The sequence below is a fragment of the Salvia miltiorrhiza genome, chromosome 5 (assembly GCF_028751815.1).
Source record: "Salvia miltiorrhiza cultivar Shanhuang (shh) chromosome 5, IMPLAD_Smil_shh, whole genome shotgun sequence".
Classification (NCBI taxonomy): Eukaryota; Viridiplantae; Streptophyta; class Magnoliopsida; order Lamiales; family Lamiaceae; genus Salvia; species Salvia miltiorrhiza.
This window is the reverse complement of record NC_080391.1, coordinates 7,065,162-7,078,878: the sequence shown is the minus strand read 5'-3', so window position 1 is coordinate 7,078,878 and position 13,717 is coordinate 7,065,162. Positions and strand designations below refer to the sequence as shown.

The 13,717-nt window shown below is 35.7% G+C and overlaps 1 protein-coding gene across 1 annotated transcript; it reads right to left on the bottom strand.

Moving 5' to 3' along the window:
* Nucleotides 1-559: 559 nt before the first annotated feature.
* Nucleotides 560-3,454, bottom strand: LOC130985608 (sugar carrier protein C-like). Its single transcript, XM_057908672.1, has 4 exons — nucleotides 2,958-3,454; nucleotides 2,531-2,853; nucleotides 1,288-1,917; nucleotides 560-1,207 (listed from the first exon to the last, which is right to left on the bottom strand). Exons 1-4 carry the CDS (start codon nucleotides 3,097-3,099, stop codon nucleotides 743-745), a joined length of 1,560 nt encoding a protein of 519 aa, XP_057764655.1. The 5' UTR covers nucleotides 3,100-3,454; the 3' UTR covers nucleotides 560-742.
* Between the last annotated feature and the right edge of the window lie 10,263 nt (nucleotides 3,455-13,717).

The window sequence follows — 13,717 nt, the reverse complement described above, 5'->3', positions numbered from 1 at the left end:
ATTCTAACCAAGTAAAATAAATCACGCATATTTATAAGTAGATAATGATACGGTGTATCATGAGATTCTTGCTTCTTCCATTTTCCCGTGACCTTCGCTTCTCATTTCTTGCTACAGATTACAGCGCGCCTCTCAAAACCAAACAATTGTTGTTTTTCAACATATAGTTTATGAAAAATGTAATGTAAAAGTTTTGCTTTGTTAATCCATATATCGGTGGCCAATCTTTCAACTTTTGTCACTGTTCAATATTTGAGTATAGTTATTAATTTATATAATTCCATTCACGTACAAGCACACTTCTCTACTACTGAGTTAGCGCACTTAATTTTAATCTGCCACCATACATGACCAGAAGCAGTTTTCACCATCTCAAAAAAAGGAGAAGAAGAAGAAGAAGAAATGTGTGTAGACCAAATGACAGCTAACTGAAATATTTCACATATCCTTAATAAGTATCTCACATTAAATGGTAGTATATATTTTGACTTAATTACGTAAATGGATATTGTAAAAACATGAGGCAAATTTACAATAAAGATATCGGGACCATAAAATCTTTCAGGTATAATATCAATAATATTATATACCGAATCATCACAATATGGACATTGAAACCATGCAATCTTTCTTTCTCGTAAACATAATCAAAAGGAAAGGGGAAAATCTAGCAATAGAACCATCACAATAAGTTTGAAATATCACAAATATTTTGGTTATCCATAAAAGTAAATATTCGGAATCACGCTTTTTGGTGGTTAATTTCAAGCGATCCATTAGGAAAATCATCCTCAGTCACGAATCTGGACCAGAACCAATGCTTCTTCCAGACGAGCGCCATCTCCTCGATAGGAACATTCTTGGTCTCCGGCAGGAAAAAGTATATGAAGAGGGTCATGACCACCACGAAAAAGGCGAAGAACAAGAACAAGCCGAACTTCAAGTGGCAGAGCATAGTCAAGAACACCTGAGCCACAATAAAAGTGAAGATCATGTTGACGGCAACGTTCAAGCTCTGCGCCGCCGACCGAATCTCCAGCGGGAAAATCTCACTGGGCACCAGCCACCCCAGCGGGCCCCACGACCAAGCGAACCCAGCCACATAGATGCATATAAACGTCACCACCACGCTCGCGTACCACTTGGGCAGCTGCCCGGGATTTCCGTCTACCCCGAATTTCAAACCAATGCAAATCGATACAACAATCTGCCATTCACACACACACAAACATCAATTACCTGCATCAATGAATTGAATCAAACTCGAATATATATACAGCGACGTACTTGACAAATAAGCATTTGGATTCCGCCTTCGAGGAAAAGGAAGCGTCTCCCCCACCTATCAACGCCGTAGATGGAGACCATGGTGGCGCCGACATTGACAGCGCCGGTGACGACAGCGGACATCAAGGAGGCGGAGGCGCCGAAGCCGATGGTCTTAAACAAGACGGGGGCGTAGAACATGATGACGTTGATGCCGGTGAACTGCTGGAAGAAAGGAATGAGGACGGCCATGGTGAGGTGCGGCCTGTACTTCCTCCTGAGGAGGTTCCTCCAAGGGTGCTCCACTTTCTGGGAGGCGTCGCTCGCCGCAACCAAGTCCTGGAACTCCTCCTCCACGTCCGACACGCCGCGGATCTTCTTCAACTCGGCGCGCGCTTTGTCCTGCTGCCCGCGCTCGATCAGGGAGTTGGGCGTCTCCGGGAGGATTAGGGAGCCCACGGTGATGATGAGAGCGGGGACCATTGCGCCGCCCAAGCTCAGCCGCCAGCCCCACCCGCCTTTGATCTGCGCGAACCCGTAGTTAAGCACGTTGGCCGCCAGGATGCCGATCGTGATTGATAGCTGGAATCCGATGTTTAGTGCGCCTCTGTATTTGTAGGGAGCCATCTCCGAGAGGTACAGAGGTACGGACTGCATCAACAAACCAACGCAATTACTGTTATGATTTTTTTGACATTTTTACTGTGCATGTTAATTACTACTCCTTTTTTTGGAGAAATAAACATATATGGTGCTCATACACCCACGAAGAAAAACTGAACGTGGCTGGTTCAGATTCCGCGTTTGGGAAAATAAAGTCAAATCTTATTATTATTTCAACTTTCTTTCTTTCTACTACCTAATAAGTGATATACACTATTCAAAGAAATTGTGATTAATATTGATCAAATATGGAATCCAATTAATTATCCAGAAAGGTATTTCGTACACTATTTAAAAACGAATTTGCTTCAGATATCAAAATTTGAAATATATATATTCTTTTAGAAAATAAAATAACAAAAAAAAGTAAATCATAATAGTCGCCGACAGATGGAACAAAGAAGCCAATGGTTTTTTGGGGTTGAGAACCCAATAATTTAAAAATCACAAGAGGAATTTTGAAAGATCTCAAAGCAATAAAACAAATCCCACAAAATGGCATGCTGGAAACACATTTTTGTTGTGTAGCAACAACTTGCAAACGAAACCAAAGAATGTGAATATTGTGGTTGGTGGTGAAAAAAAAAAAAAAAAAGAGTACCTGATTGGCAAAGCCGATTCCAGCTCCGAGAAGAAGACGGCCGAGAATGAGCATCCAAACAGCGTAAGCGAAGCCGTTAATGAGAGCCCCGGCGCAGAATAGGACGCCGCCGAGCAGCATTGACAGTTTCCGCCCCAGTTTCCTGGTGACCGTCCCCGCGAGAATGGAGGAGGCCAGCGCCGCCAAATACAAGGACGACGTGAACAGAGTCAGCGGCACGCTGTCAAATTTGCAGTATTGATTCGTCGATGTATCCGCTTTCTCCTTCCTGAACACGGAGGGGAAGAACTTCTCCAAGAATGAATCCATCGACGTCACTCCACCTATAATATACCAAACACAAATTTTCCATAATCTATCTATATATATTTTCTGAAGAACAAGGGGTACAAAAAATTAATAACATGAGAAAGGAAAAAACAAGTACCGGAAATTCCAATATCGTAACCGAAAATAAGACCGCCCATGGCTGCGACAACGCACGTGACAATCACATGCGCCGTGAGATTGCCGGGATATTCCTTCCCCTTGCCGTTGCCGGGGCCGGGGCCAAAACCACCACCCGCCATTTCTTCCTCTGTAAACTCGGAACAAGAGAAGAATGCGAAATAGCTATATAACTGTAGAGAGAGAAACTGACAACAAGTCCTATATACTCAGAAAATGCGACGCAGAGATGTAGAGACTTGAAAAGAGAATGGGAGGAGAGGACTATATATAGAGGAATCACGACTTTATTTTGAAAAAGATCTCTCTAGCTGTCAAAACAGTTGTAAAATTACTACACGGTAAAATGGATTATTACATTCTCAGATAATGTTACGCTGGATGACCGAAAAATACTAATTGAGCAGGAGAATCATTTATAAAAATTGTCTTAAAATGGAGGTATAAAATTGAACGCAATTTTTACGGATAAAAGATTGGATAAAGATGGGTGGTAGACCAAACGATCGATTTAGCGCATGAAATTAATGCAATTCGGATAATATTATTGACAGTTGGGATGGGAGTCAACGAGTCAAAGTTGGGATCTGCCTCCGTCATGCTGAGACGAAACGTCATCCACTCCTTGTCATTATTCTTTTTAGTCATTATCCAAATTTTAGTAGTATGTAATAACTCGAATTGCTTCCACTCAGTAAATGAGATTAGGTCAGCTTTTAGGTCAATGTAATTTAGGATTTCTTCCCATTAATGCCATTGGGATTAACTTGCTTATGTAAATGTAGACGAGATATGATGCAGAAGTAAATAAATGCATCCAATAACAATTTAGTAAAATCTCAATATTTTCTTAAAATATTCTATTTCTCTTTTGTGATTCGGATCCGAATCAGTCCATAACGAAGTTTGTTGATATATAACCTTCACATGGGTAACTGAAAATAAGAAAGATAGGGCAGATCCGGAGGGCGTCAGGAAGGATCAGATGAAGCATCTTCCAATTAATATTTTATTTTATACTACTCCTTTAGTTCATTAAAAAAAAACTTTTTGTTATTTTTGTTCATATTTAGAAATACAAGATAAGTAATAAAATGAATGGTTACTATATTTAAGATTAATTTATCTCATGAGTGAGGTGAAATTGTCTTTCAAAAGTGAAATAACAGAGGCCCTTGATTTTAATCGGGCCATCTTAAATTAATAATCTGAGATACCAAACACATAAATTTTTTTTTTTTTTTGATCGGACAAAGTAATGTTAGAAGTTAGCAGTTAGTACCCCAAACACTCCAAGAAATCACCAAACCCACCTTATCTCTCCAAACACCAAATTCGCTCCCAATGGGGATCGAACCCGAGTCTTATCACTTAAGTGATACCAAACACATAGATAACTCCATATTATTTGGTTATTTAGGCTTATAAAGCCTACCAAACATGAGTGTGATGTTTTCATTTTGATACACATACTCTTATATTTTTAATCATATTTACACTCAATAATTACGGAAAAAAAAAACTCATCTAATAAACTATTTTAAAAACTATTTAATTCACTTATACACATCTTTCAATCATTTATTAATTATCGTGTCACAATTGTTGATACAAATTAACTTATAAATGACGTCGAAAAATATCTTAGCTAGATTGTTAAAACGTTTTCACTTCAATCATTATATTGGAGATTGGGTAGAAAAAAAAATTACAAAATTCATAAACTAATTGCATTTAGTGAGTTTTATTTTACGCTCACCAATATCTTTTGTAAGATTTTCCAAAATACTTGTAATCTACTACTAGGATAGTTAATGCATTTACCATCCATATATCTCACTGTAAATCTCATGATATTGATTATGGTACGTGCAAAATTAGGAGTTGGATTACATCAACTTGGATAATTGGATCTTGATGAAACGCCAGTTCGACTGCCATGGTGTGGAACACGGCCGAATTGTAGTGGCAACATAGAATTAGGAGTTAGGTCTAACAGAAATTAATGTTATCTATTTTCATTTATTATAATGTCATTTATTGATTATAATGTTTGCTCCAAAAAACTAAATTGATGTTGAGAGGCATTCTTCTTCAAATTAAAGTAACTTGATTATTACGATAGAAGGTTTAAGAAGTGTAAAACATACAATTTTGTCTTTGAAGCCAGCAAAAGAGACACTTTAGTTTGCATTACAGAAGAAAGTTTAGCATATACATGTGAGAAATTTTAGGTTGGTGCACTTTATCATGTATCGTTTATCTTTAATCAGCCGAAATTAATGGAGATCAGAAAATGCGTTTCCACAGAGAATTAATAGGTAACTTCTACTCTCTTTTTTTTTTATTAGGGAGTAACTTCTACTCTTATGCAATAGCAAACATGGTGATTTGACCTATAAAACTATTAGTGGAACTCGAATTCGCAATTTTTGATCTTAGGCATGCTCATTTTACTAATGTCATATTCAACTTTTTTTTCTTTTTTTTTTAAGTAAAAAAAGTGAGAAGAATTTAAGTTGTTTTGTTCTTGAATGGCCACTTCTTCGCCATCCAATTCTTTGAATCAACCTAACTTTCGAGGTTATATGTGCAACGTAAGGAACAAAAAAAAATGACGTCCTTTTGACATTACAAAAAAACGCACGATTACCGACGGCATTTTGCCGTCGGTAATAAGACACGGCCGCCGGTGATAAAGGCTACCGGCGGCAACTCGCCGTCGCTAACCGGCTCGTCGGTAACGCCATTACCGACGGCGATCGACCGCCGCCGGCAATTAACGGCGGCGAAGCCGCCGGCATTTCCGCCGTTAAATACCGCCGTTGAACGCCGTCGTTAAATACCTTACTAAGAATCTTGAATTCTTAGTAATAATCTTGGATTAGTGATGATTGATGAGTGAATCACTAATCAAATTAACATTCTTAAGTTATAATTATAAGATTCTTATTCTTACTACGAATCTTGAATTCTTAGTAATAATCTTAGATTAGTAATAATCAATGTTTAAATTTTCACTTGTATTTCAATATATATTTGATTTTAATGTTTTTGTATTTTTATCTTTGATCAATTTATTAGATGATAAATGAAAAAAAAAATGAAAAAATAAAAATAAATAAAAAAATATAAAAAAAAATAAAATTAATTACCGACGGCAAATGCCGTCGGTAATTAGCGGCGGAAAAATGCCGTCGGTAATTTTGGCCGGACGGCGGTGGTGCTATCGCCGGATGTCACCGGCGGTGGTGATTAGCGGCGGCCGGTTGCCGCCGGTAAATACCGACGGCAATTGCCGTCGGTAATAAATAATATATATTTATATTAATATATATTTAAATTAGCGACGGCGTAACCGCCGCTAATTAGCGGCGGCCCGTTTGCCGTCGGTAATGCGCCGGTAATAGTCAAAAGGCGGGTAGCCTTTTTTGCCGCCGCCGTGCCGTCGGTAATTGCCGGCGGCGGCGCCGCCGTCGATAATGTTCGTCGCTATTTACGCGTTTTTTTGTAGTGTGATAAGTACAAATAATTATCACACATTACTCATTTGACTAATCATATCAGGAGTAAATTAGGTCAAAATCTTAATATCAATATCAAAATCAGATTAAATCAATAATTCAATAATTATCACAATAAATTTTGAGTTGATATGCAAAATTATAATTTATCTAGAATGTTCGTTCCGACCCTAGCTACTCCCAAGACTTCCGAAACAAATATCTCAAGACTTCTGTCTAACTTAGTCGTCAAGCAATTCTTTTTATAGGGTTGAAACTTGAATTGACGAACTTTCGTATCTTTCATATTTAATGCATAAAATTTGGTATATTTATTTAAAAAATAAATACCTTGATGAAATAAAATCTTTGAATAAAGAAAACTTAAAAAGTAAACTTAAAATTTTTAAAATGAATAAATAACTTCCTAATTTAAAATCTGATAATGAAGATCCCTAGAATAATAATCCATCCATTCCATTTGACTTGACATGTATTTTCTTTTGGATTATCCCATTCAATTTGACATGTTTTTTTTTTGTAATTAATTTTCATTATAGTTTTAAGAGGAGTGTTACGAGTTTTAATAAAAGTGATGAAGTATATTACTCCCTCCGTCCCGCGAGTCTTGACATGTTTTTTTTTTTGGGCCGTCCCACGAATCTTGACACGTTTCCTTTTTGGGCAATAATTATTACTTTCTCTCTCCTACTTTATCACCTTTATTATATTCTCTCTCCTACTTTATCACTTTTATTACTTTCTGTCTCCTACTTTATCAATTTTATACTTTATTAATTACACACTTAAAACACTAATCTACAACTCCTTAATTCCCGTGTCGAACCCAAACGTGTCAAGACTCGCGGGACGGAGGGAGTATGAGTTTGAGAAAGAGTTCCACCTTAAAGATGGTGATAAAGATAATTAATTATATTATGAGTGAAAAATGAGACCACCATATATATTGTAAAATAAATTAATATATTGAGGCTAATATGTTGTGGGATAGTGTCCATAAATAGAATATGAGTATTTTTTATGGACACCTCAAAAAATAAAATTAAGGCTATTATTTGAGGGCATAGGGGATAATAAACATAGGCTCACGCATCTTTAGGGGGGTGCATTCATTCAGGATTTTAATAGATTTTTAAAATCTACAGATTTTAAAAATCTACAGATTTTACATAGATTCTTCATGTATTTTGGAATTCTAAACAGATTTTGAACGAATTTTGATTTTTACGGATTTGAAATCAACTATCCTAGCGCTCGTTGGAGTTAACTGAGCGCTGGGACAACTCACAGTGATCACTGGGTTCCAGCGACTGCTGGCTAAGTGAAATATAAATACCCAGCGATCGCTGGGTTCCACATAATAAAGCTTAGAAGCTAGCTAGCTAAAGTCCACTCCAACAACTCATTCAAATCACGTTCCATCAAAAAAAATTAAGTGTTCGCTGGGTATTGAATGAGTACACCTACTCATAGTTGCATTGTAGATCCTGGACGTGAGAAAGTTGTCGCTCCAATTGTTAGATTTAAGAATTTAAAGGAGTTGACTGGACCAGCAGCAGTCCTGGTCTCTGTAGATGAATTTGAAAGCGTGCTGTCAAGGCATGTAATTGTTTCCTTCTTTTCCTAATCGCTAATGAGCGACACCCGCACAGCGCGGCTCTCCTCCTCCTGCCGCCGTAGGTGGTGGTGGCTCTGCAGCGTGGAAAACGCCACAACATGGGGGATTTTAGTCGCTTTATGGTTCGCGGCGGTGGGAATTAGCCTCGGAGGAATGGGCTTCATTTTTGGGGATTAGGAAAAGAATTCGGTGAAAAGGTTTTAACGGGCCCAGCTACCGCTGAGTGCTAACGATCGCTAGCTTCTTGGAGCCGCGATCGCTGGAATCCAGCCGGCGCTGGAATTTGAAGAATTCTGAAATCTCGTGGTCTGAGGTCGGATTTGTTCATGTGTATTTTTTTGAATGAAATCAATGAAAATCAGTCAAATTTTAAAATCCATAGATTTTTAAATACCTCTAGATTTTCATAGATTTTTAAAAGTCTGAAACGAATACCTCTTGATTTTTATAGAATTTTAAAAGTCTTGAACGTATACCTCTAGATTTTCATAGACTTTTAAAAGTATTGAATGAATACACTCAAATTTTAAAAGTCTGCATAAATTTATTAAAATGTTGAACGAATACATCCCCTTAATTTACGCTACGTCGAACTCTCCTAAATAATGCTAAGAAGAATTAGGTGACTATTTGAAAATAAATGTGAAAACAATTTTCTATTTAATAAGTAAATTTTATAATATTTATCGACAAACGTTAGATGAAAGCTCATACGCTACGTCGAACTCTCCTAAATAATGCTAAGAAGAATTAGGTGACTATTTGAAAATAAATGTGAAAACAATTTTCTATTTAATAAGTAAATTTTATAAATATTTATCGACAAACGTTAGATGAAAGCTTAAATAATTTGGAATGTAGTCAATGAAACCTTGCTTTAGTGGCAAAGTTGAGGGATTCAAAGATTCTCATTTGTGAAAGGTCTTGGGTTCAATCACGCTTGCGTGCAGTGATGTTGTATTTCCGCCTGTATGCGGTATTGTATTGTTTGGTGTTGAGGTCCCACATGCAAAGTGTTTCTCGCCTGCGTGCGGTGATGTTTTTCCACTGTTTGGGTGGTGATGAAGTCCCGCCTGCGTGTGGATTGCATAATTGATTATATTCAGAGATGTCTTGTAATTTCAAAAAAAAAAAATGGAACGTAAATTTTAGTTAAAATTTTTTCCCTAAACCATTCTCTCTTTATCTCGTCTCTGGCTTCTCCTTTTTAGTCTCAGACACATACAAGCAGAAATTCTCCTCCTCTCTTTAGAATCCTAACTCATCTTCCTCTTTATCCCTCTAAATTTTGTCGACAACTCCCCTAAACTACCGCTGGCGCTGCCACCGAAACTTCTTTCGACCAACAACAGCCACGATCCAGTAGACAGTAACTAAATAAAGGGAATGTGATAACGAAGCGCAGTTTAATTGGAAAGACGCTTTTTTTCTAACCAATAAGTCGGAGTTTGAGTCACCAAGGAGAAAATGTTGATTCTTTTTTTTTTTTCTAAAAAAATCTATATTTATATATTATACGATATCTTTTTGAAACATATTTATATACTATTATATTTGAAAATACAGTTTTTGCCAATTTAGTGAGAATTTCTATAATTATAAGTATTATTTACGACAATTTATAAGAGAGAGAAGAGTAACACTCTGTGAAAAAAAAATGTGAGGATAGAGGAGAGTAAATCCACTAAATCGAAATAAATGAGAGGGGAGAGGAAATAAGATAGAGAGAAAAAATATTTATTCTGAAAATGTTAGATTATTATATTTATTTATTAAAATATACTCCCTCCGTCCACGAAAGAACTTCCTATCTTTCCTTTTTGGGACGTTCACAAAAGAATTTCCTACCTATTTTTGGACTATACCCCACCACTTATAATCCTCTTACTTTTCACTTTTCACAATTCCCAATATTAATTATAACATTTTTTTACCACTCCCAATACACTCAACTACCATTTATCCACTCTCAATATACTCAACAATATTTTTTCTTAAAACCCGTGCCACTCCCTCCTAAGAAGTTCTTTCATGGACGGAGGGAGTATATTTTACTATTTTCATATTAAATTAAAGAATTTTTTCATGATTTTGAACATTTGATGTATATAGAATGTATTTTTTTATAAATAAAAATATGTGCGACATAAATATTTTTTATACAATACAAATATTGTACATAAGAAAATATTTCTAAATACATAATATATGTCTTTATTTAAAAAAAAACAATAATTTGATTTTTTTTACTTATAAATTATATTTAATATTATATTTATCTTTTAAAAATATTTTTTTCATTTTTATAATTATTATGCATCGCGTGTAAGAGTGTACTAAAATCAGGTTCGATGGGCCACACCAAAGCCCAACTAGCTCGAAGGCCTAGCTGACTGGATCGAAAATCCCAAATACTATACGGGCTGAAAAAAGTCAGCCTTAACCCTTTGCTTTCTAATATCCGAAAGATCCATCTATTTCGAATGTCAGCCTTATATTACATTTTTAGTGGATATCTAAAATCACAAGAATAAATATAGTAATTTTTTTTAGGGATTTTGACAAATAAAATTATAAATTATTTTTTAAAAGTCAAGTTAAAATTGCAATTTCGAAATAATTTATGATTTTATTTGCCAAAACCCCTTTTTTTTATATACTCCGTTTGTTTACAAAAAATAGCTAATTTTTGCCATTTTGGAACGTTCACAAAAATTAGTCTTTTCATTTTTAGAAACTTTATGTTATATGGTGATTCCCTTTCTCTACTCACAATACCATTAATTATCATTATTAACACTATTTTTTGAAAGAGACTCATTTTCTACTCACAATACACTCAATTATTTTTATTAAAATTCGTGTCATCTCCTTGTAGGACTATTTTTTATACACGGATGGAATATATAATTCGGTTACATGTATTTATTACCACAAAAATGATTTGGCTATTTTGCATATCCTAAAAATCATGAGTTTTTTTATCAATAAATCTGTATAGCCACATTGTGACCACCCACAAATTTGTTTAATGGATTTTTTTATTTATTTAATTTATTTTTTTAAATAAAAATTAGATTTAATTATTTTAATATCTTGTCTATATTGTACTTATTTTTTATTTTTTTCATTTTTTATTTTTTATCTTTTACAAATACAATAAAAAATAATTAATCTTATTTTTATTTTAAAAATAAGTTAAATAAATTGTTTTTTTTTTATTTACTTAGGGAAGCACTAGTGAGATCTTAGCACTATCTCATGCGTTTATTTTATCACTCTTATAGCTAATATTGTACCTAGAGGGCGAATTTTTTTCTCAGGGTTCGAATCGTGGAGAGAGCGAAATATTTTAAATTTAATTATTTATCGGTATATACTGCATTGTTCATCAGTATATATATACCTTATTCATTATCAATTTTTTAAATTTTGTTATTCATCAGTATATATTGTTTTGTTCATCAGTATATATGTCTTATTCATTGAAAAATAAGAATCTCAGTGTCTCACGGAAAAATAAGGGTCTCATTGGAGCGCACCCCTATACATATAAGAGTTTGAACCTTAGAAATTGATACATATAAGAGTTCGCACATGTATATATCGTTGGGACTAAAAGTCGTGAGCTGTCCGTGGGTACCAGTTAAATCTGTACCATACTACGTGGTTATTGTTTATTACTCCCTTCGTTCCACCGAAAGTGGTGCATTTCTTTTGGCACGGGATTTAAGGAGAATAAGATTGTAGTGTAAAGGTGTGTAAATGTGTGTGGGGCCACATTGTTTGTAGTGTAAAATTATTACCAAAAAAGGAAATGCACAATTTTCGGTGGGACGGGGGAGTACTACTTTCGTTCCAATTTTTAGTACTTCCTCCGTCCCACTGTATCTGAGACTCTTTCTATTTAAGGCGTCCCACTGTAAGTGAGACTCTTTCATTTTTTGATAAAGATTTTACCCTTTAAACATATTTTCACTTTTTCACCTACAAACAAAATACACTTTTTTTTATTTTTCGTGTTAAAAAAAAAAGGTCTCACATACAGTGGGACGAAGAGAATATTCAATTTTCTTTTTTGAGCATCCATTTCTATTTTTAACAAAAGTAGGTGGAACTCTTGTTTCACTTTAATTATTCTAACACTCATACAAAAGATGAAACTCAGATTCCACTCACAATACACTCAATTATTTTATTAAAATCTGTATTATTTTTAAATAGATACTAAAAGGTGGAACGGAGAAAGTATATGCCCAAATTTGTAGTTTCATATCGCTTTTTATTTAAAATTGGAAAAACAAAGCGAAATGAAAAGAAGAAGAAATTAAAGGGTGCATATTCCCCTATCTGTCAAAATTCAATTTGAAGAAAACAATGGAGAATTGAAAAGATGTGGCGATCCATTTGTAAGAATAAATTGAGTCCACCAAAATATGGCACATCTTCCGCCAACTACTACCTTTTTAGCTATTTATTGCAAATTTATTCTTCTCAGCAATTTATATCATATTCATATCACATATGCATATGGTGGAGTTCCATTTAGGGATGGCAACGGGCCGGATCTGGACCGGGTCTGGCCAATACCAGATCCAGATCCGTTTTCATATACCAGATCCAGATCCGGATCCAGATCCGCGGATCTGAAAATTTTGGATCCAGATCCAGATCCATCAGATTCGCGGATCCACGGGTCCAGATCCATGGATCTACTATTTTCAAATTAAATTCAAAAATAAATTCACAAAATGGAGATATGAATCCACTCAAAACAAACCTAACATCATGAACAAATGTAAAGCAGCAGTAGACTTAAAAGTTAAAACTCAAAGCACACATAAATCATACTTTATAAGATTAGATTTGACTTATACTCAAAGCACACATAAATCATTTCCCCATTCACAGAGATTCGAAAACAGTATGGAACAGAGAGAAATTTGCAGGATACAAGTAGAAGAAAAATAAAATAAAATAAAATAAAATAAAATAAAATAAAAAGGATTCTGCCGAACTGGAGAAGGCGGTGGAGTCTGGCGGCGACCGGACGCAGGCGGCGGCCGGAGATGGAGATGGGCAGCACGTAGAGTCGACCGGCGAACTGGAGAAGGTCTGAAGGTGGCGGATGAACCGGAGAAGGTCCCCGCCTTCGCCGGCTGCGGGCGGGCGAACTGGTGAGGCGATGGGCGGCGAACTGGTAAAGCAGCGGGCGAACTGGTGAGGCGGTGGGCGGCGGGCGTCGGCCGGGCGAGGGATTGAGGGAGAGTGACTGAAGCGGCGGGTGAGGGAGATTGGGAGAGGAACCGAGAGAGGTTAGAGTGAGAATTAGAATTGGAAATTGGAAACTAGGGTTTTAATTTTTAAAGTTATTCTAATTTCTCTATTATTTTTAATTTTTAATATATATAATATTATTAATAAAATAAATATAAAAAATAAATAATATATTTTAAATATAATCGGGTCCACGGGTCGGATCTGGGTCGGATCCGGATCTCAAATTTCAAGATCCAGATCCAGATCCGTTTTATAAAATGAGATCCAGATCCGGATCCAGATCCACGGATCCAAAAAATTGAGATCCAGATCCGTAAA